The sequence below is a fragment of the Manacus candei genome, unplaced genomic scaffold, assembly GCF_025592945.1.
Source record: "Manacus candei isolate 608988 ecotype Guabito, Panama unplaced genomic scaffold, ASM2559294v1 h1tg000022l, whole genome shotgun sequence".
NCBI lineage: Eukaryota > Metazoa > Chordata > Aves > Passeriformes > Pipridae > Manacus > Manacus candei.
In genome coordinates, this window is record NW_026138070.1 from 6,173,374 (window position 1) to 6,195,278 (window position 21,905).

General features: G+C 49.8%; 1 protein-coding gene across 2 annotated transcripts in view; it reads right to left on the reverse strand.

The window, feature by feature from the left end:
• The window catches only part of LOC127470678 (Golgi integral membrane protein 4-like), a 26,141-nt gene continuing 4,236 nt past the window's right edge, over positions 1–21,905 (reverse strand). The window contains exons 2-14 of one of the 2 annotated variants that reach the window (XM_051786450.1): positions 21,326–21,400; positions 20,041–20,090; positions 18,451–18,504; positions 14,434–14,584; positions 12,609–12,691; positions 11,089–11,226; positions 10,696–10,965; positions 9,939–10,096; positions 7,659–7,867; positions 7,450–7,517; positions 6,849–7,013; positions 5,753–5,824; positions 1–4,740 (exon numbers count right to left, since the gene is read on the reverse strand). In XM_051786450.1, the coding sequence (XP_051642410.1) occupies positions 4,630–4,740; positions 5,753–5,824; positions 6,849–7,013; positions 7,450–7,517; positions 7,659–7,867; positions 9,939–10,096; positions 10,696–10,965; positions 11,089–11,226; positions 12,609–12,691; positions 14,434–14,584; positions 18,451–18,504; positions 20,041–20,090; positions 21,326–21,400 (1,604 nt within the window). In that variant the 3' untranslated portion in view covers positions 1–4,629. Of the gene's footprint in view, positions 4,741–5,739; positions 5,825–6,848; positions 7,014–7,449; positions 7,518–7,658; positions 7,868–9,938; positions 10,097–10,695; positions 10,966–11,088; positions 11,227–12,608; positions 12,692–14,433; positions 14,585–18,450; positions 18,505–20,040; positions 20,091–21,325; positions 21,401–21,905 lie in introns of both variants that reach the window. The other variant, XM_051786451.1, reaches the window with a different exon arrangement.

Here is a 21,905-nt window from a genome sequence, read left to right on the forward strand (position 1 = left end):
GGTCGGGAGGTGCCTCTGCCTCCCCAGGGGCTCCCACCAAGGAGGGATGCAGATCCACGGTAGGGCTGTGGAAGTGGCAGAGCTCCTCTCCAGCTGATGCAAAGCTTGCTCAAAGAAACGGAGATTACACAGACTTTTTTTTTTTTTTTTTTTAATGGTTATACCTTCTAATCCAGGCTGCTTTAACCTCTTGGCACTGGCAATTTAAATAAATTCGGCACGGATGTAATACAGAAACATCAGGACATCAGCTGAGAGCAGTGATAACGCTCTGGGTCTTAGTGCACCATGGGAGAGCGAAGGAAAAAGGATACTCCTCTTCCTCCTGTCTTCTGCCAAATGCCATTTCCTCTCTCTGCAGCAGGACCAAACCCAATCCATCCCTTGGATCTGGAGCCAGCAAGCTGATTGTGCAGCACAGCAGGAGACAGCAGTGCTCCATCCCAGCATTACACCGTAATTAATGCTCTCAGAACGACCTTGAATGATGTACACGAGTGTATAGGCTTGTCTAAATATGGAAACCAAAGCATTCTAATGAAACACTGATAAAAAATACAGATTTAAGCAGTGTTGGAAGAGCCTTTCAACAGTTAAATTGATAAAAGTTCCTTTAAGTCCTGTCTTTTCCAGGGGAAAAAAGTGGCATTTCTTTTTGTTTGTATCTTGATCAGGTTTTACATAGGGTCCTGTTCTAGACTGCATAGCAAAATGTAAGCATTTGTCTATATTTAACTTGTAAAACAGAATAATTATCATATTGCATGGTTAAAACTCTCAGAAATGTGCCTAAACACATCGTTGTAGCTCTTCACTGTGTTACCTGTTTGGAAACACGAGATCTGCAGATTGACTGTAAGTCAAAAATATAACAAAAACAATGTTCCAAAGCCTATTTTTATTTCACAGCCTAAGCAAAAAACCAGACCCCAGTCACACACCTTGCACTTCATGGAAGGTGTTACTTTGCACAAGAAGTGTTATTTGTAGCAAGGTGGAACTTGTTTAAATAGTTTCATTTTCTGATGCACTGAACAACAAGGTAACTCAAGGATCTGGACATCAGGACCCCCTTTCCTCTCTGGCCTTTTAAAATATATAGTCCTTAATGAACTCTTTAATTTAACAATACCAAGTATTATAAGTTATTTCCACATCTAGTTTTTATCCAAATTTAATGGGGGTGCCTGCTAGCCTTTAAAAAGTTGTTAGAAATCTCTTTTAATACCAAGAGCTATCAATCAAAAAATAGGATCAGCACAGAAAAGGATGCTGAAGTCGTAGTTGTGGCTGCTCTCCTTGGAAAACACTGTTATCAGAGCAATAGGAGGTGCTGTGCTGCTGAAGGCACTTCTTGGTGGCTGAGGCAAACTCACCTGTGGAATCCCAGCTGGATGCACAACTGAGGATCTGAAAGCCCTTCCAGAGAAACGTAAGGGTGTTCAGGAAATGGCTGGAGCCAAACCAAGCAAGTTTTGCCTTCTTCAACTTTGTGCACTTCTCCCAACTACCACGGAGAGCAGATCGCCCTCCAGAGCTGTCACCATTTCCATGAGCAGGGAAGGGATCTGGCACCAGCCTCTGAGGGGGCTTATGAGGGTGCTTTGCAATTCACTTTGAGTTGTGGTGAGACATCCAACAGTCTGGCATGTGGTACAGGGAAGGAAAATAGCTGGCACAGCAATGGAAACCCTGAACGCATCAAAAAATTTGTACCAGCGCTACAGGTTAACTACACCTTGTACCCCGTGTCCTGCACTGTGCTCTGAGCATAAAACAATTGTCTATGCAGGAGCCAAGCAAACCCACATGCTTTGGCTTGGTCAGTCTGCCTGTGCTGGCTTCATACGAACCTTTTGTCTCATTGTTTGTTCTCTTAGTAACCCAGCTGTTTCCCAAGCCCTTCTTCTGTGCCCTAAATAAAACTCAGCCTGGACTTCTCATGTCATCACTTCGAGAGTTCACTGCTCAGGCAAAACACCAGGATTTGCTGTAAGCAGTGAACCCCCAGAAGCACGTCAAAACCAGCAGCATCCCAGCCTGCTTTGTAGGCCAGACTCAGCTTTGACAGACCCAGCACCACGGGGTTTCAGCTTTTCTGGTTCTCCTTCACTGGGTTTATTGTCTCCTGTTAGAAGAAACAGTGAACTGGTATGAAAATGGGGGCAACTTGCTGTAGGCCAGGCAAGGAAGCACCAACCAGCCACAGCTCACAATTTATGCAACGCTCTTGCTAATTTTAGTCTTGGATACGGCCAGGGCAGAAAATCTCCAGAGCAGAGATGCTCAGCTCTCAGCTAAGGGCAGCATATGACATATGGTTGCTAAAGCATCCTCCTAGCAGGGAGCTTTACATTCAGGCCTGAGTTGCTGCAGTTCCCTCCAAGTCATAACTTCGAGGATTACTCATCCTAGACATGCAAACGCAGAGAATCTGCCTCCTAATCCAGAGAGCTCCTGCAGTCTGAATCAGTGTGCAGCCTCTCCCCCACTGGGCTTCTATTTCCAGTGCTTGATTCACTTCCAGCAGGGGCTGAACTTACATGCTCTGACAGTCACAGGCCACGGGGAGCATGCGAGAGGAGCGAATGAGCTGCAGCGGGCACAGAGCTGCACTAAATACCTCGCCGGGGCAGCCTGGGCACGAAGGTTTGGCACCCAGGCCACGGTCTGTGTGGTCATGGATCCTGCACTGAGCTGTGAAACAATGACATCTCGGCGGCCCAGCTGAGAACTGGAGGTATTTCTGGTCAGGATGCTCTGAACCAGCAACTGCAAGTCCAGCTAATCTGTTCTGAATGTGCTATTTATAGCAGGCACTGGGGGCCCAGCAGTGTTGCATCATACAGCAGGGCTGGCATAGAAAGAACCAAGACAGCATTAACCATTTCAAGGCATTTTGGATGCCTTAAATGCCCCTGTAGCTTTGCAGTGAGCTCCTCAGTGGGCTCAGTAGGCACTTGGCTAATAGATCATTTCCTAGAGTCCCTGGAGCTGCCACTGACTGTTCTTCTGCCTCTGGCACCTTTGCTTATTCTGACCACTCCACTCTACCCCAGAGCTGGACTTGCACAGCTGATCATGCTGCTAGGAAACACAAGCAGAATAAAAATTGAAGAACCAAAAAGACCTATGAAGTGCAAATTTCAAGCTCCATTACAACCAGTGGAAGAAAAAAAAAATCAATACTGTCAGAATGAAAAAGACTGAGCTTATTGGGAAATAAATACTGTTTTCCCAAGTGTCTAAAAGTGCTTACCAAATGTGCCCCAAACAAGGGATTAAAAAAAGCTTAACTAATCCAAATGGAGAACAAAGATCTCTCCTCTGATCTTTTACCAGGTGACCACACTCAAACCATTCGTTTGGTGAGTCCCAGGGTCCAGGACTTCCGAGTGGGGATGAGGAAGCAGGAGACAGCTCAGACACGTGGTTCTTACACAAGGCAGGGAATGTGACAGCTCTGCCCTGGTAGGATGACTAAAACAGGTCCTGGGTGATTAAGCCCACTCTCCTTTCAGCTGCCTCCTTAAATCCCGGGGACTCCAGCCGACTCATTCCTTCTTTCTACCTGAGGTCATGAAGGAGTCTTTTGGAGATCAAGTAAAGCACCACAGGCTTCAATCTACTGCATCAACAGAACACTAGAAATACCCAACTTGCTGATTAAAACCTGTCTAGAAGATGCAAAATTGATCTTAGCTCCCTGTCAAGTGTTGGGAGACTGGAAAGGAGCTGAACAGGATGGAATTGCATTAGTTGGGCTGCAAATATTCCTTCTTTCCCATTTCTTTGCATGGCAGTCCCTGGCACCATCACAGAAGAGCCTGTCTTAGTGCAGGCCAGCCCACACCTCCGGGAACCCAGGGAGTAGCAGCTCTGCCAGGCCAAGATGCACAGCATTAGATGGGGAGGCTCCAAGCCCAGCAGGACAGTCATGGCTCAAATCCAAGGAAAGGAGAACTCCACAGGGTTCTCCTCTGGGTCACTGGGAGGTCTCTGCACCAGGAAGAGGATCCAACTGTTCACACACACACACAGGCACACACACTGCTGGCACACAATCACGTCTGTGGGAGCTCAGGGTTGGTTATCATCCCTGCACTGCTCCACACAAAGAGCAGGATAATATCCTCTGACTCCCTTCCCACCTTACTCTGAGGGGAGCAAAAAGGCTGTGTTAAAGAAACACCACTGAGCAAAATGTTTTACGAAGAGAGATTCCTTTGTATTAGCAATCAGTTGAGTAAGTCCAGGGACCGGTTCAGGCACCCCTCTGCTGCCCAGGGGGGTAAAATACCCCCAAAAACCAACAAAAAAACCCCTCTCCAGCTGTGGAGGGGATATGGAAAACAAGAAGGTGAAGAACACAGTAAATCAAAAAGTGCTTCTAAGAAAAGCAGCAGGATAAAATCGTTCCTACAGTCTGGGAGCACTTCCATGCCATCGACCGGAGAGCCAATGGCCCCCCCCAGAGATGTAATGCACGTCTGCAAGGCCCCTGCTCAGGGCCTGCAAGAGTTACCTCCTCCTGCCTTTGTTCTGTGCAGTGTTTAATACAGGAGCCAGTTCCCAGGAGGAGTTCCCATCCCCTCATTCCGAGAGTATCCCGTTTTCCTTCAGCATCTCTCAGTAGTAGTCGTCCTTCTTGCCACCAGCTCCCTGCAGGCCCACACGGTCCTTCCGCTCTTGGACAAGCTCCAGGTCATCGTTGTCATCCACCTCACCTCCATGATCCTCCTGGGTGCAGAGGGAACAGCCAGGAGGGAAAAATCAGCAAGGCCTGGAAAAAGAGACCCCGACTGGCAGCACACTGTGCTGCTTCCCAGTACAGCTGTGCTACCACGCCAGCCCAGCTCAGAAACTTGGGAAAACAGGGAAGAATCCGCCTCTGCCAGGTGTGATTGGCAAGTCACTTAGCCAAGACAGAGGTGTTGCCATGATCAGCCTGTTTGTTTTAAGCACATTGAATGTCCTGGCATTCCAATGCAACTTTAACATCTCAGCCTGCTGCCACTGTAGAAGATGATACTCTACATCCACCACGTGGAAAACGGTGTCCCAAATCCCACCCGTGATAGGCAGCAGCCAGCACAGCCTCCAGGGACACTGTTAGGTCCAACTATCCAGTGTAGAGCCTACAAGAGGCCTGGATACACACAGGAAAAGGAAACCTCCTGACACCAACTCTGCTCTGCCCACCCCTCATTTCCCCACTCTCTTCATTCCCAGCAGGCAGCCCAAGCCCTCAATTCCTCAGCAATCATGTTGAAACTGCAGGAAAAAAATCCCACAGCAACCATTCACAAAGGGCAAGGAGAGGATGAATGAGGCTGGAAGAGGACCCCTCATTTCTATCTACATGAGTCAGAAGCCTTCTGGGTGATCTTCTCCAGCTCATGCTTGGAGAAACCCAGGGATCTTGCCCAGTAGCACTGGCACAGCCTGTAATTCCCCCCAGCTCCTGTTTGGGAAGCATCCCACAGCCCAGCTGTTGCAGATGGATGCAGATGGAAATGAGGAGGGGAGACAGAACATAGAGGGTACTCTGAACCCCTGAAAAACGGAGCAGAGGTAGGTGGGCCCCAGGGTTGTTCTGGAGACCCACCTCACTGGGCAGGCAGAAGCAAACCTGAAGCCAGTGCTCACATCTGGCTCCCTAAAAGCTGAGTCCTCCCCAGCTCCTGGCTCCCAACACTCCCAGGTAACAACCACACCAGAGAGGGAAAGGGGGAGAACCTTGGTGTCGTACAATTTCTTGCTCCTGATCTTCTTGATAGTCATCCATTGGGTCTTCCCTGGGCTTGGCAGGTCTGCCAGCATCCTGCAAAATACAGACACTGTTGAGAGTGCCCCAGCCTGCTCCCATTCCCTGCCAGGGACACAGCTCGCTGGCATTGGAGCCCCAGGTCTGGAAGACTGAGCTGCACCAGGAATCAGGGGGAGCAAAGAGACAGTCAGGCAACACAAACTCCATGTGCTTCCTCCATCCAATCTCTCTTCCCAGCTCCTTCCACTGTGGAGAGAGGTTTCTCCTGCAGCAGGAGGGTCCCAGGGCCGTTGCCTCAAGTCCCAGGACTGCAGGGAATCTGTGAGTTATTTAGGGAACACAGCACAACCCCATCTGAGAGCCAGGTATTGATGTCACTAATTCTTTCCACATTTACACTAATCTCAAGGAGGTGTTACTCTCTCGGTGCCAGCATCTCTCTCTTGTTTGATTTCATTGGCCTGGAGGTCTTTTTTTTTTTTTCTTAATCTCACTATTAATCACGATTTTAAAGCCTGACAGATAAAACACTCCTTTTTAAAACAAGCAACACTCAGCTGCTTGTCAAAACAAGCCGAGTCTGGCTTCAGGCAGCGAGAAACACTTTGGAAAGTAAATGGATTCCATCTGCAAGGAGGCAAACAAGGAGGCAGAGCTCCCTTGTGTTGTCACTGCTGCCAGGAGCCCGAAACAGGCAGGGCTGCATCGACCAGAAAAGCAGACTCATATTATTGTCTCTGGCTTTGGTCTTGAGTGCATGAAAAGCCACAGCCCCTGTGCAGGAGCAGTTGTGAGTGAGCCATCCCCTATTCCACGTCTCTCCAGCCATGCAGGTGTTGCAAATGCCAGGGGTGACTTCAACAGGCAGAGAGGACAGAGCCAGAACAAGCTCTGGGACTGACCAGCCTGCCAGTTCTCACTCAGAAAGAGGTTTCTCCTGCCTGCCACGTCCTGGCAGTGGGATTATGGATCCATCCAGGAACGTGATGTTTTCCTTTGAGTCCTTAAGCCCTCTGCCTCCCCCCATCCACAGCTGGGGGTCCCCCCTGGCCCTGCTGGTTGCCCTCATGTCAGTCACCTTCAGTGGCTTCTCCTTTGACTCTTCTTTCACACTGGGCTCCTTGAACTTCTCCAAACCTCCCACCTTCTCTTCGAAGTCGGGTCTCTCCAGCTCAGCTTCCTCAAACTCATCCTCGCCTTGGTTATTTGGATCCTGGGCAGGATCTGCAGCATCATCTGGCATCTGGACAAGAAAAGCCTCCTGTGAGTACCTGGCAGGATGTCTCCTCAGGAGGCAGAAGGCTTGATGCCTTCCCAGCAAGCAGAGTGCTGGCTTGCAGCACTTAGTCATGCCTCCCCAAGCCTGGTAGTGTTTGTAAAAACAAAAATCCCAGCCTTTGTTATCCCTCTGAATCCCTCCAGATCCTGGGTGTTTGGAGTTCCACATTATAGAAACTTCTGGGTAATTATTGACTTATTGGACTCTCATTCCAAGCTGGAATTGCATCCAGATGACAAGTGGCACCACTACTTTCCAAGGCCAGGTGGGATGGGGCCCTGAGCAACCTGGTCTACTGGAAGGTGTCCCTGCCCACAGCAGAGGGTTGGAATGAGATGATCTTTTAAGGTCCCTTCCAACCCAAAGCACCCTGTGATTTTATCATTCTACCATTCCTTACCATTGGCTCCTGGACAACAGTCTCTTTCTGGGGGTGCAAGATCTCCTCCCTCTCAATCACTCCTGCATCTGCAAGGAAGAGGCACAGTCAGTGGTGTCTCAGACTCAGTGTCACCAGTGTCTTAACTTTGTGCCAAGCAGGGATTTGAGGCAGCCAACGCTCTGTGTTTGCAGAGAAATGCTCCTCTAATGCCATGAGGGAAACCATACCCATTTCCAGCTCTTCCTCATCCATCCTCTCCTTCTCTCCTCCCTGCTCAGCTCTGTGATGCTCTTCCCCTCTCCCCTGGCTGGGGGCCTGGGAGCTGCCCCTCTGCACCTCCTGCCCAGGCTGGGGCTCAAACTGGAGGTTCTTTGGGTAACCACGTGCTTGTTCTTCATCCATCTGGGCATTCACCTTGTTCACTATGTCTTTCCAGCTGCAAAGAGGGTATGGAACAGAACATGAACCCCCTGCCTCAGTGCACCAGGAGATATTTCATAAAGCTGTTTCACAATGGCAAGCAGAGAAAAAAAAAAATACTCCAACACACGCAGAATTTTGTCCTAATTTAACCTTTTGACAAAACTGGCAGATTGTATTAATTGCTGTGATATCTGCTTGAAAGAGGACATTTAATATGCCACATAGTACAAAAGCAGTTATGCTTTATAAACACAATTTATTGTGAGCTCTCTTACTATTATTCATATGATACAATAACATCTACATGGCAACGAACTCCAGTTCTAAACAGATTCTTACTCATGCCTCACACATACCCAAATAAACAAATCTGAGGGTTTAGAAAACATCAAAACCATAAGTGGTCTTTATTGTTCCAACTTAATTGAAAATGAAGATGCTGCTGAAGTAAAACTGTAGAATTTTGGCTACAGGGAGAAAAAAAAACCCTTTCAAAATAAAGAGGAAAACTGCAATACAAAGCTTTGCAACTGGGATGGATATTTTAACCAACACCTGTTTATAAAACTCTTGCATAGGATGCATCTGCCCCTGTGCAAACCCAAATAGTGAAAATGTTCCATTTCCACTGCATGGAAAGCAGTTTGAGGTCAAAGCAAAAAGATGGAATATTTTCATATTAATTTGAGTGAACCCCTGGGAAAGCCCAGAAGGCAGGGCTGTCTCAGAAGGAATGATTTCTTACCAAATATCCAAATATCCTTCCTCAGGGACAGCTTCAGAAGCAAAGAAGGGTAGAGGAAGGAAGTCCCAGTAACAGGGACTCTGAAACATGACTGAACAAACCCTTTTAACCTGGGTGAGTTACAGCAGTCCCAAGCAGAACGACTGCCCGGTTTAGCCTGTCCTCTGCATGAGATTTAAAAGTCTGCTTAAGGATATTTCTGTGTTTAAAAGCTGAGAAAGGACAAGTGGCCTTGGCTTTAGCAGCTTTTTAAGCCAGCACACAAAACTTTCAGTAAGTAAAATCCTAACCCAGCCCTCAGCTCAGATTCCCCCCCTTATAAAACCATCAAAATGCAAACTGCCCCTCCAGGGCTCACGTGGAACCTCAGCCACCCAAGGCAGCAGTTCCTGGCCTTGGATCCATGGGCTCTTTGTGCTGTCCTGAGGTCCCTTATTGCTCTTGGCATGGACAAGGTTGGGTTATGTGCTCCTTATCACAGATCTCCCACAGTGCAAACAACAGCCTCCAGCTGCTCCTTAATTCCTTGATGATAGATCCAGGAAAAGCAAAGCACACCAAACATGCCAGGACCTCTGTCCTCACCGAAAAAGCACTTGCCAAACAAGTCAGTGTTTGCATTTTCAGTCTCACAGAGTGATGGTGACCTGGCTGGGCTCTGCATGGCTGAAAAAAGGCCATTGTGCCACCACCACCTCACCCTCAGTGACACCCACACAAGTCCCTCCCTGAATGAGCAGAACATCCCCTGGGCACAACTCCTGTGCCTGTCACAGCAGCCTGGGGAGGACACTGCCATTTGAAGGAGGAAGAAAAGCACAATCCCTGCCCTGGGAAGGTTACAGGTTAAGTGAACAAACAAAAAAATAGAAGAGCAGAAAGGGTCAGGCTGAATCCAGAATGAAATCCAGAAGCTTCCTCTACAGATAAAACAGACATGAAATCCTGTTTGCTCCGGTAAGCTGAACAGATAGGACCTGGACACAGACAGGAGATTAATAAGTTAAAGGAGGAAGCACTATTTTCAGAGTCCCTTTTTGGGTTATGGCCAGACTTTGATGAATTGCAGCTGCAGAGAGACATTTTTTTCCTTTTGCAAAACAAACCAGTCTCCTGCAAGTGCTGCTGAGACAGTGAACAGTCTCCCCTGTGCCTTACAGCACCCAGTACAACAGGATCCTGACCAGACAACACCAGTAACACCCCAAGGAAAGGTTGTTTCTTCAGCCACCTTCCAGGTAGACCCACAATAAACACGAGCAGAGAGAGACCAGGGGTGCCCCTGTTTGGAACCTTCAGCCTAAACTTTGAGAGCAGAAGGGAGTTGTGTGTCACCAACCTTTGCATTTGCCCCTGTCTGTTCCCTGGGGAGAGGTGATTGTCTGGAACTGGAGGTTTTCCTGCTGCAGAGGGCTGTCTGGGACCAGGCAGGGCCAGCCCAGGAGCCTGGCTTTCCTCGTGGCTCCTCACCTGGATGCGCATCACCATCTTCACGTCCTGGAGAGGAGACAACTTGGGGTGTGCACGAGAGCCTAATCCACATACCTAAACCACATACCCCCAGATCTTGCATTTGGGCAGGTTTATGGGCCAGAAAATCCCTTATCGGAGAAAAAAGGTTCAGAAGTGCTCCAGAACAAACCTACAGCCCTGTCCAGCCTGCAGTAGAACAGGTTCTTCTCCTTCCAAGACAAAAGGAAATAATTTAGGTCCTGTTTGAGCCGGGCCTCTCTCAGGTAGGTGAATCTCCAAGGAAAGAGGAACAAAACCACCTCCAAACCCCCCCCCCCACATCCTTATAATAGTTACTGTAATTATAGTCTAGCCACACTGCAATTTATTGTCTTTTTTTTAGATATTTACTGTCCAGAACTCACTCTCAATCAGCCCAGGGGGCGGGGGGGGGGGCCTGATTTTATGATTTACTCTTTGCAGCTCTGGCAGAAGAACCCCATCCCACTCCCCTGAACCTGGTGGCGAAACCACAAGTGCACAGGAGTCTGAAAGCACCCCAGGGCTGTGAGGTTCACACACACACACAGAGCACTGCAGCTCTCTGAGTCCTGAGCTTCCCAAGCAAAGCCCCAGGAACGTACGGGGTTCCCGTTTGGGAGGCTGTTCATGGTCCGGGTGAACCTCACCACGTGCCCGTCCCCACGGCGCGCTGGCCAGGCTGGCACAGCCTCTGGCAGCGAGTTGGCATCCTGGGGTGGGGTGGGGTGGCTCAAGGGCACGTTTGGCTGTGGCCTCGGGCCGTCCTTGCTGTAGGAGTTCTGTCCCTGCAGCATCGGGACTTCGGCCGGCCTCTGGAACCCGGAGACCGGGGATGCCAGAGGGACCCCGTTCTCTGGATTGACTGGAAAACCCTGCAAGGAGGAAAGGACAATGTCAAACTCTGAGCTGGAGGGAGCTGGGCTTGTTCCCCGTGCTGGAAACCCACAGGAGCCCTGCAGAACACTCCTAGCAGGGTTTTCCTGGGAATACCACACCTTCTGCCTCCCCAGCTGCAGCTGGCTGTGGGCTGGCACCATGGGCTGCTGCCCCTTCCCAGCTCCTCCTTCTCCTCCTCTGAAGCCTGGCATCTTCTGTAGAGCTTCCTTGAGCTGCCTGAACTCTTCCATCTGGGCCTGAGGGGGTGAGAAGGACAGGGAGAAACCTCCCACAGTAACAGGGTTAAGCACCTCCTTGCTGGGAGCAGCCGCCCTTTGTAGCCGTTTGTCTGGCACAGATGGACTCTAAAGAGATGTGTTTTATACATGGGAAAGGCTGGAGAAAACACACAACCATAAATGACAAGCTTGTTTTCAGCTTTCCCTCCAGATTTCATGGATATTCTGTATTTCCCCTTTGCCAGTCTTGCATCTTATTGGACACTTTTACCCTGGAAAGTGCTGAGCTGTGACACTGGTCCTTTTCCTGATGCTGTTCAGTGCATGAGCCATTGCTGTAACTCCTGCCTTGGCACAAGAATTGTACCCTGGGTCTTAGTTGTGCCTCCCTCTCCTCCTGTGCCTCACACTCACATACCCCCAGGTCAACTTATTTCCTTCCAGTTGCAGCATTTCTCCCTGGATGTGCTCATCTCAGCAGGGCTGGCAATAATTGGAATAATCCGACTTGACAACCCAATTTACTTTGCAAGACAAATGAAAAATCAATTCTCCTGGACTGGTAAGCAAATGCAACACACTTTTTCTCTCTCTCCTGAAGCTTATTTCTTTCAGCTCCAACCCTGAAAAGTAGGGCTTAAAAAAGCCACTCAGGAAAAGCTCCCCACTTCCACCCTGGTTATTTATAGGAAAGTGAGGGGGGAGAGCTTTTCATGTGCTTGCCAGGGTACCTGGAAATGGACCAAATTAGGGACAGGGCTGAGTAGGAAAGCTCCCAAGCAGCAAGGAAAGTTTAGCAGGAAATTAATTCCTGAGCAGGCTCTGTTGATTTCAGTTCCTCCCCCTGAAATCTGACCTTAAAATTAACATTTAAAACAACAAAACAAACCCCGACAAAACCACCCAGCGCAGCTAACATAAAAGGAATGAGGAGAAGGCAGCCAAGAGCAGTTCATGGGATATGAACTTGCAGGATGCTGCTCCCAGTCAGAACAACCCGGATGGATGCAAAGCTTGTGCCCACCCAAAGCCTGTTAAGGGGGTCAGCAAACCAGGCAAGGCCCCTCTGCGCTGCTCTTTCTCTCTGCAATTAATTTAATAGGCATAAACAAAGACAATCCACCATCATTTGGAAGTGCTTGAGATGTGTGGAGGTGACAGGAGGCGTTCCAGGGTTGGGAATATGCTGGTTCACACTGCCTTGAACCCCAGGGACTTGTGCAGCACTACCTGGGTTTTCAGCTGCTGGGACAGACTCCAGGGTGGAAAATTTTACTTGTATGGATCTACATTGCCAACACCTGTCAGCAGTGGAACACAGCTGATAAGAGTTAGCAATTAGAGAATATTTGATGTGCATGCAGAGCCCAGTGTCCCACAAACAGCCCCTGGTGGGTTACCTGGGCATTAAGGAGCTGGGAATGAACCTCCTGGTGGGCCTTCCGAAGGAGCTTGCTCTCCTCCCTGAGTTTAAACACTGTATCTGCAGGAGGAGAAGAAATTTGATTGAAAGAGCTATTTTTTGCCAGTGTAGTATCTCCCTTTCTCACGGTAAATTAGCCTGCACCTCACAGATCTCTCCAAGGCCAGGAATTCCAGCCAAGCACGAGCCAGAGATGGACAAACCCGATCCGTCATTCCTTCCAGCACTCCAAGGAACACCCTTCTCTCCAGAGCCTCTGCTAACCACTGCTCTCAGGGTCAGGCTCTCCCCATGCTTGCTTCAAGAGCAAGATATTTGCTTCCTCATTTCTCACCCCCCCCCTTGCAGCTGAAGAGCAGCACTCACTGTCCCTGCCTGTGGTGACTGGAAGGTTAAGAAACGATGACAAGGGAGGTCTCTCAGGTCTCCTGAACCCCCAAGATGTGATAAGGAGCTTCCCTCCTCCTTCAGAGAGAAGCTGCCTCTTGATGGCACGAACAAAATACCCACCACAGAAAGCAATCATGGCACAGCTCTGCCCTCAGGCGTGGCTATTCCTGGGATTTTAAACAACATTGTGCCCTGCAGCCCCCCGGGGTTGAGCTTTTTCAAGCTCTTTGCACGCTCCTGAGTACTTCAGGGACATCAGGGACAAGACACGCCGTGTACTGATGTTTCACTGCCTTGGACATAATCCTGCACCCTCCACTGTGAAACAAAGACTGTGTCCAAAAATGTCAGCCCTGTTTCGGTTCCTGAGTCTCTCTTAAATCATCACCAGAGCATCATGCACTGGGATTTCTCTGCAAACACAGCTGCACCTGCCACCATGGACTGGGAAGGGATTCAGCCCTTTGTTGTGGGCTGAGTTGCACACAAGGTTTCAGCTCACTATTAGAGATATTTCTGATTACAGTGGCATATCTTTTCTTTGTAATGCTCAGCCCTTGGACAGGACATTCTCCCACTGAGATTGGGTGTTGTGCTCCCGCCTTGCAGTGAAGGTTGACATCAAAGTGGGAACAGAAGGCTCTGTCTTTCCTGCAGCCAGAAGGAAATATGGAATCGTGTCCTGTGGGTCTCCAGCTTTACCTGTTACCTTGTGTTTGCAGGCAGCTGGTGCAGGCCAGGTGACAGCAAGCACAGATGCTGCTGCCAAGACCTCTGACCATGACAGACAGTCCCCCAGAAGAGCCTCCGAAAGAGCCAATTAGCAAAAATCCCTCCATTTCACTCTGGCAGCCCTGAGCAGTGGGGGCCGAGTATTTCAGGAACAGAGACAATCAAATATTTAGGTTTCGCTTATTTATCCTCAGTTTCCTTCCTTCTAACCCTGGAGTGCTCAGATACTCCGGTGGGCTTTGTTGACCAGAGGAAAAAATAAACAAACAAGACATCATCAGATTTCCCTCTTCCAGACCTGTAAGAACAGATGCAAACCTTAAAAGCCCCACGATGTAGTTAAACAGCAGACTAAATAGAAACCACTCTTTGGGAATTAAAGGGATCAGCATTGCCTACGATACTCGCACCATTAAAGGCATTTTATAGATCCACAACACTAATTGCAAGAAGTGTGTTTGATTTGCTCCCAGGCTCAAATGCCAGGTTTTGCAGGTTGTTCCTGCACCACCCAGGGCAGGACAACACTCCAGCCAAGGTCCAGGAGGGCCAAGGTGCTGCACACTGTCACACAGGGACGTCCCTGGGGTGTTCACAGACCCTTTTGGGAACCTGCAGAGGAAACCTCTGCCCTGCCCTGAGCTCAGCCCTTCAGCCTGGTGTTCCCCCAGCCCTCTCACCCTGCAGGCTGGTGACCTCGCTGTCCTTCTCCTGCTGCAGCTGGGCGTATTTCTGGCTGTGGCTCTCCAGTGCCTTGCGGTGTTCCAGCTTCAGGCTGTTGTGCTGCACCTGCAGGTCAAGCAGCTGCTTCTTGACATCGTCGTGCTGGTTCTGGGTACGAGAGGAGTGACAGAGTCAGCACAGGGAGAGGAGTGATTCAGCTGCTGCCAAGTGCTCCCTGAGTGCCCCTGTTTAACAAGTTGCCTGGGGAGGCAGGAGATGTTTGTTCCCAGAAATCCCAGGCACAGTCAGGTATTCCCTGTGTCCGGTGGTTCAGGGGGGATGTGAAATGCCAGCTAAACTCCACCTCGGGAAGCGGATTGAGAAGTCTCCTTGGAAGCCACTAAACTGGAAGTGGAATGTTATGGCAGGTTCACTCCTGCCTGGAAGAGGTGGAGGCTCTGGGACACAGGAACTACTCCTGCTCCTTCCCAGCCTCCCTGCACACCCTGCCCTGAGAGCACACGGGCTGTGGCATTTGCTGACATCAGACCAAATCCCTGTCGAATCCCTCGAAAATCCAAGGTCCTTTCCAGAATCTCAACATGCTGAAGGACTTTACCTGCAAGGATAGTTCCCATGGAGCAGGGAGAGCCTGTGCAAGGACACCACATCCTCTGACAGGGACCAGAGAGAGCCCCCATTCCCCTCAGTAACATGGGGCTCACAGGATAACAAGGATAACAAGGAATTCCAGGATAACAAGACTCTCCCAAGACCACAGACTATTTCAAGCAGGCCAAGAATTCAGCAGATAGAGGTGGGCTGAAAAGCTGTTCCCTTCTCCCCTCCCCTCTTGCAGGGCCCAAGAACAAAACATGCAGAAATATCCTTTTGCTGGGACCCGATGAACCAGAATTCACCTCTTTTTTTTTTTTTTTCTGTTCCCATGGTAACCCTGAGAGATTCCTTCCACATTCAGTTTGTCAACACCAATTATGTATGCAGATTGACTGGCTCTCAGGTGAACCCTGGCCCTGCCACACCACCACCCCCCCCTCAGGAGTCCAGGCAGTCATTTCAATCAGCCTTCCTGGGAAAAAAAAAAATAAATCTTTTCTCTTTTTTTTTTTTTTTTTGTTTTCTAAAAACCCCAAACCTCTAAATGCTATTGATGATTGCATTTATCCCCAGGAAAACAAAGTGTCTGTGGCCCAGGCATTCCCCCTGAAGCAATTATCCTCCACTAAAAGAGATATAGCCGTGCTCCAAAAATACACGTGATGCAGAGGAGAAGGCTGTTGGTGCAGAGGGGTCCCAGAGCCAGGATAAAGAAGAGACACAAGGATGTCAGGTTAATCAGATCACAAGATCTAGAGGGGGAAATAAAGAGCACAGAAGATTCCTGCTTTGATTTTCACAGGCATTAGGCACTTGCAGTTCTCATCAGAGCCCCTGGCAGAAAGCTCTGCAGAGGAACCACTTCCTCAAAATCATTTTGATACTAAACACATCAGAAACCACCAACAGTAGCAAGTGAAGATTGATTTGAACAAGAAACTCTTAAGAAATTCAAGGAATTTTAAGTCCTCATCACCTCAGGTCAATTAATTCCTAACCCATATTCTGCCTGGAAGGTGATGTGCATAATGTGTGTCCCCAGACTGCTCCCAGGCAGGAAGAAGGGAGGGAATGTTCATCCTCTGACAGCAGCAGGAAGCTGGAGAGGGAGATGAGTGCCTTGCCCAAGGTCACAGGCACCTGAGGCTGCCTCCTCGTTAAGCACATGGAGCATCCTCCCTCTCAGCTGCTTTCTGAGCCTGGTGGGACCAGTGTGTGCAGACCTGAGGAGGAATCCAAAGATGCCTCTGTGTTATTTGCAGGCAGGAAATCTGGAACACACTAAACTGTTTTTCAGAGAAGCAATTTAATTACCTGTGGGCAGAACATTCCTGACCCAGGCAGTTCCACCAAGGCCAGGTACCCTGAGGAACCCAGGAACCTCTGCTGTCTTCCCACGTGGCTGCAGTGCCATTCCCTCCTCTCCCTCACAGTTCTGCTGTTCTACTCAGCCAAGCAGAAACCACAGGACAGAGCACATGAGTGTTGTGCAGATCATGCCCAGAGGCAGCTGGGCTGAGGGAATACAGGGACCACGTTGTCGTGGCTTTTCTCTGGTGCTCACGCTGCAATACGGGGAAATCTTATCACTCACAAGTCAGATCAGCCTCCAAAAATTGGGAGTTCTTCAGCTCAGCTGCAGGAACTCGGGGCAGCAGGTTTTCTCATCCCACCTTCCCTTTGTTGTTCAGACAACAGGTAGTGCCCAAATGTGTCAGATCTGTGGCACTGAGGTTTCTGGGGAAATGGGCAGGTGAAGGGGGAGAAGAAAAGAACAGTCCCTCAAACCCAGGTATTCCTGCCAGGATTCAAAAGCAGCTCTGTGGACAGCATTGAACAAAGTGGAATCAGTAAGTGGATGCCTTAACCCACAAGCAAAGGAAGGGCACAGCTCGTTGCCAGTTTTCATGTTCCAGCAGTTTCAGGAAGTTCATGTCAAAAATTCCTTTGTTTGAAGCCACCCCCTCCTTGCCTGCCTGCTCCAGTGAATGCCAGGATGCACTCTGCAGAGTGATGGGAGCAAAACGCTTTCATCTCCACTCAAGAGGGAGAAAGGAATTGTGAGACAAAGTCTGGCCCCAGCAGGAATCCAGACAACACAGGCAATGATCACAACTGCTATTTTTGGACCAAGTCAAGGCCCTTGCACCTCGGAGCTGCTGTGCCAGCTCCAGATGTAAATCAGCCAGGGAGGATTCCAGTGCAGGTCAGGAGAAGAGCAGAGGCCAGGGACACCAAAGCCAGATGTGCTGTGGCTTCATGGGACCCTTTGGGACCTGCAGCTTAGCAGAGTTAGTTGCTTCTGTTCAGCATAAGTCCACTTCCTAAGGAACCATATCCTGGCAGCAATTTTCCTCCTGAGGAAGCCAATTCCAGTGGGAAGCATTTTTGCCTGGGCTCCAGTAACAGAAGTGTTGCTCACAGGCTCATAACTAGCAGAAGCTGGGCTAAATGCTGCTTTTTCAGGGTGGGAGGGGGTCAAAATCTCCCACTCTGCAGCCCCAAGGGCTGGTCTGTCTTTCAGCAGCTGTAAATGTAGTTTAAAAAAAAAAAAATAATAGGGTGGTTTTTTTTTTCCCCCCACCCCTCCAATAAAAGGAAGCAAGAGAAAGGGAGCCAGGACGAAATGCTCTCAACTGTCCCCTCGAGAGCAGCAAACCAGAGCATTCTGCTCAGCCTTAGCAGTTGCTATGAGGAGGAATGTTGCTATTGCAAAGCGTTCCCAGAGTCCACAGTGCTGGATCATACCCAAGAGACAGAACTGTACTTCCCTTTTCCCGAGGTTTGAATCCAAAAGCCAGGCAGCTGGAGGTCCAGCTCTGCTCAGGAAATACAACCCAGCGGTGCTAAGGGCTGCTGGAACCCAGCCCTCCTTCTGCAGCCCAGAATTAAATTACCATTTTGCTGCCAAAGCTCCAACTAAAAACCTCTAAAAACCACCACTGCCAGCCCCGGTTGTGTTGCTCTAACAACAGGAAAATTTAACATCAAGATATGCTCCAGGTAGGGCACGTGATAAGCTACAAAATGCTATAAACTGCCCTGCTCTGAGCTTCTCACATGGGCTGGAATATGTTGTATTAGCCCAAAGGGCAAGCTACGATGAATAGACCCATTTTCACACTAAGGGACCCAGAAAGGAGCAGGCTGAACAGCAGAATCCTGTGTGATAAAGTGCACAAAGGCTGCCATTGAATGGAGGTGTAGGTGAAAGCTGTAACCTGATACAGAATAAATAGGAAACTCCCCTGGACCTGAACAGTCAGGAAGGAATGTGGATCAACACAGAGTGGTCTCCTCCCTCCCTGCTGGCACTGACTGCAGGAAGCCCTGGGTCCCTGCTAGGACTCTCCTTCCCAGGAGCATCCTTTAATGTGCAGCAGATGGTCAGTCCACGACCCAACCTCCTCCCTTACCTTCAGGATCTTGTGCTGGGAGCTGAGGGCCCCATATCTGTTCATGGAGTCTTGCTGGGGTAAAAAAAGAAAAAAAAAAAAAAAAAAGAGATTCAACAGTGCCATTAGATCCCAGAAAACCCCAAGGCAGGGAGGAAAACCCACCAGAGCACCTGCCCAGCCACTTGACACACACAGGTGGGGACGGGGACCAGCAGAACGGGCAGGGCTGGAAAAGAACCTTTTCACACCAGCTCATTAACTGCGCTCTTAATTCCCATTCAGAGTAGTTTTTCCCAGCCCTCAGCTCTGTATCTAGGCCAGGCCCAGTGCTGAAGGAGCTGTGCACAGTGAACCCCCCTCCCCGAAGGCTGAGCTCTGCTGGCAGCAGCTGAGGGGGAGGCAGAGAGCAGCAGAGCTGAGCCTGTCGCCTACACACCAAAATTGCACCATTTAACAAAAAATGGATCACTAGGCAATTGAGGGAGCCTAAAGCAAGCTCTGTAACTAGGGTACAGCAGCCAGACTAGGCTCAGCTGGCACAAACCAGCAGTGGAGATGGATTTATGAGTGCCCACAGAGGGATCTGGACCAGTTCAGTGGCTCTGCTCATGCCTCACTAAGGGTCAGGTTCTTCCCCTGTGCCCCCAAGGTTCCACTCTTCACCACAGCACCAACATCTCCTCACAGCAGGGGTGGAAGTCACCACCCCCTGTGCCCAAAGGCTTTGTCCCCAGGGCAGCAGTGGCACCTGAGGGGGCTGCAGCTTGTCCCAGGACATGCTGGGACCCACGTTTGGGGACCTTAAAGCAACGTGGCTGATCCACGAAGCAGCACCGTGGAAGTGCCAACTAACCCCCGTGCAGAGATTCCCACTACAACTCCCAACTCAATTTATATGATAAATACTCAACATGGAATGAAATATCACCAGCAAATGAGCACAGATTAAAAAAAAAAAATCAGATATTCATGGCTGAGTTTTTCTGTAACAGGCTGACATTGACCCACAGATGAAGGGGCTAAAAGCGATTCCCCTTCCCCAGCATCTCATCAGCAGATGCTCTGGGAAAGGAATAAACCCAGCCTTATAACCTAAGTGAATGTGACAGACTGTATCCCAGGGATGCATTTCTTCCCAGCCCTCACTGAAGAGTCCTTTTCCCTGCTGAATGAGAAGTCCACAGGCAAGTGAAAATCATTTGACAATCCCTGGAGATGGAAAACAATGGATATGCTTTTCCCCACACCACATGGTCTTTCTTCCCCGTGTTCCCCGTGGTGTGCCTTGAATTCAGTTTCTCCAGGGCTCTTCTGTGCCATGGAGCAGCAATTCTCCCTTCAGGCTGCAACCAGGAGCTGGGAATCGTCTCTTGGGCTGTCACACACGGGAGAATGGGCAGAGCAGGTCGAGAACTGTGCAGTCTCTCCCTCAGATGAAGCAAATCCTCACCCACCAGCAGCCTTGCCCAGTGGAGTCAGCCAAAGTTCACCCTGCACCGTGCACACACATCCACCTTCATGCCTCCCAGGCAGCAATCCTGGCCCCCCAACCCTGAGGAAATATTTACCAGCATCACACAGACACCCTGAGGAACAAACCTCACCTACCTTCTCCTTGTTGAGAGCTTCCTGAGCTTCTAACTTGTACACTAAAAAATCTGGAAGTGGAAGAAGAGAAGGCGATTTAACGAGCTGGAATTTAACGAGGATCTGGTTTGTATTTTGGGGCAGGGGGGGAGGGAAGGGGGAAATCAGCCCCTTGCTGAACAAAAGGCTGCAAGTCAACAAGCTGGAATGCAGATGCTGCCAGGAGACCACTCAATGCCCTCGGAAAGATGGGAGTGTTTTCCATGAGAGCTGTCCACCCAGCTAGACTGGCCCAAATGTCTTTGCTTTCCCACTCTGTACTCAAGTGCCTCAGTGATTTCCTACTTCAGCACACAAACGGCTGCAGTTCGATGTCTCTGAGGCTGCAGGAGGATTTGGGGTGCTCTGAAGTGAAAAGACTTTGGAAAAGAGAAACCAAAGCTTCTGTGAGACCAAAAGGAATGAATCTGCTGATCTCATCTGCACCACCTTCTTAAAATGGGCAGGTGCCATGACTAGATAACACATATTAGGATATATTTGCTCAGTCAGTGCTCACCAAATAGATCAGAGGTGGCAGAAACGCAGCTTCTCCCTCAGGGATGCAGCCAAGCCTGGATGCTGCGTGGCAGCACTTCCAGAAAACCAGAGCACCTCGGAGTGAGGAGCACTGCTGTTACTCCACATACCAGTTTTGGAGATAAAAGCCAAGTTATTAAGTTGCCAGCAACAATCAGGTGCAGAGGGGCCTGACATCCAAGCACAGCACTCCACTGAAGGGCTAAACTGTTGGCTTTCTGTTTCCTGTTGGATTTCGTGGTCTTAAAATATCTTGCATGTTTATATCTACTTATGTACATCAGCTCTAAAGGATCTGACAGTCTGCATTGTCCATGTGTCGTGGAGGGCAGTGATGCTGATATCATTAAGCACTTGTAGAGCTCAGCATCTTCAAATCACTTTTAGAGGAAAGTTGACATATTTCCAAGAAAAAAAATCGTGGTCCAGTGCCAGGTTTAGCCACCACTTAAAGTGCTCAAACAGCACATCCTGGGCACTGTTACTCACAGATTGCACTGAGGACATGAGTGGGAGTGTGAGAGAACAGAACCTCCCTCCCAGCACCTTCTGCCCACGGACAATAAACACGTGAGTTCACTGTTCCCCGGGTACAAACCGGGGCTGAGCTCACCTGGGGGCACTCAGGGACAGCCACACACGGCCCTGAGGCAGGGAAGGCTTTGGGCACAAAGGACAGCTGGGGGCTTGTCTGGCCACTGCTGGGACAACCCCGCAAGGGACTCACCTTCCTTTGTCTTCTTGTGCTCCCCTCGCTCCTTCTGCAGGGACCGTTCCAGCCGGGACCTGTGCTCGTACACCACTGGGGAGCAGAGAGAGGCACAGCATGAGAGAAACCTCACCTTCCTTCACACAGGCTTTTTTCCCCCCACATATTTCCTCTCCTATCTGGAGCAGGGAGGGCACAGCTGGGCTGGAAACCGTGGATATTCACGATACAACACACCGGCCTCACCCCGTGAGTATTTGCCCTCAGGTTTTGCTTTGGAGCCCAAGTTGTGATGCCCAAGAGCTGCTTTAGTGGCCAAGGGCTAAACTATGTCTTTGTGAACCAAGTGCCCAGCCAGGGTTAAGGCAGCCAGAGCCTTCCAGGTCGTGAGCTGCATGCAGGAGAGACATTTTCTCCCATTCCACTGACTGGCCCTCATGCCAGTGAGGAAAAGTGAGCCAGGCAGCTCCCTGTCCCATCCCACCCAAAACAGCCCCTGCATGTGCCCAGGAGCAGAGGAGGGACAGGGATGAGGCTGCTTCATGCAGCAGCCACGTGACAAATCAAAGGACCACGGACGGATGGTGATTTTAATGCA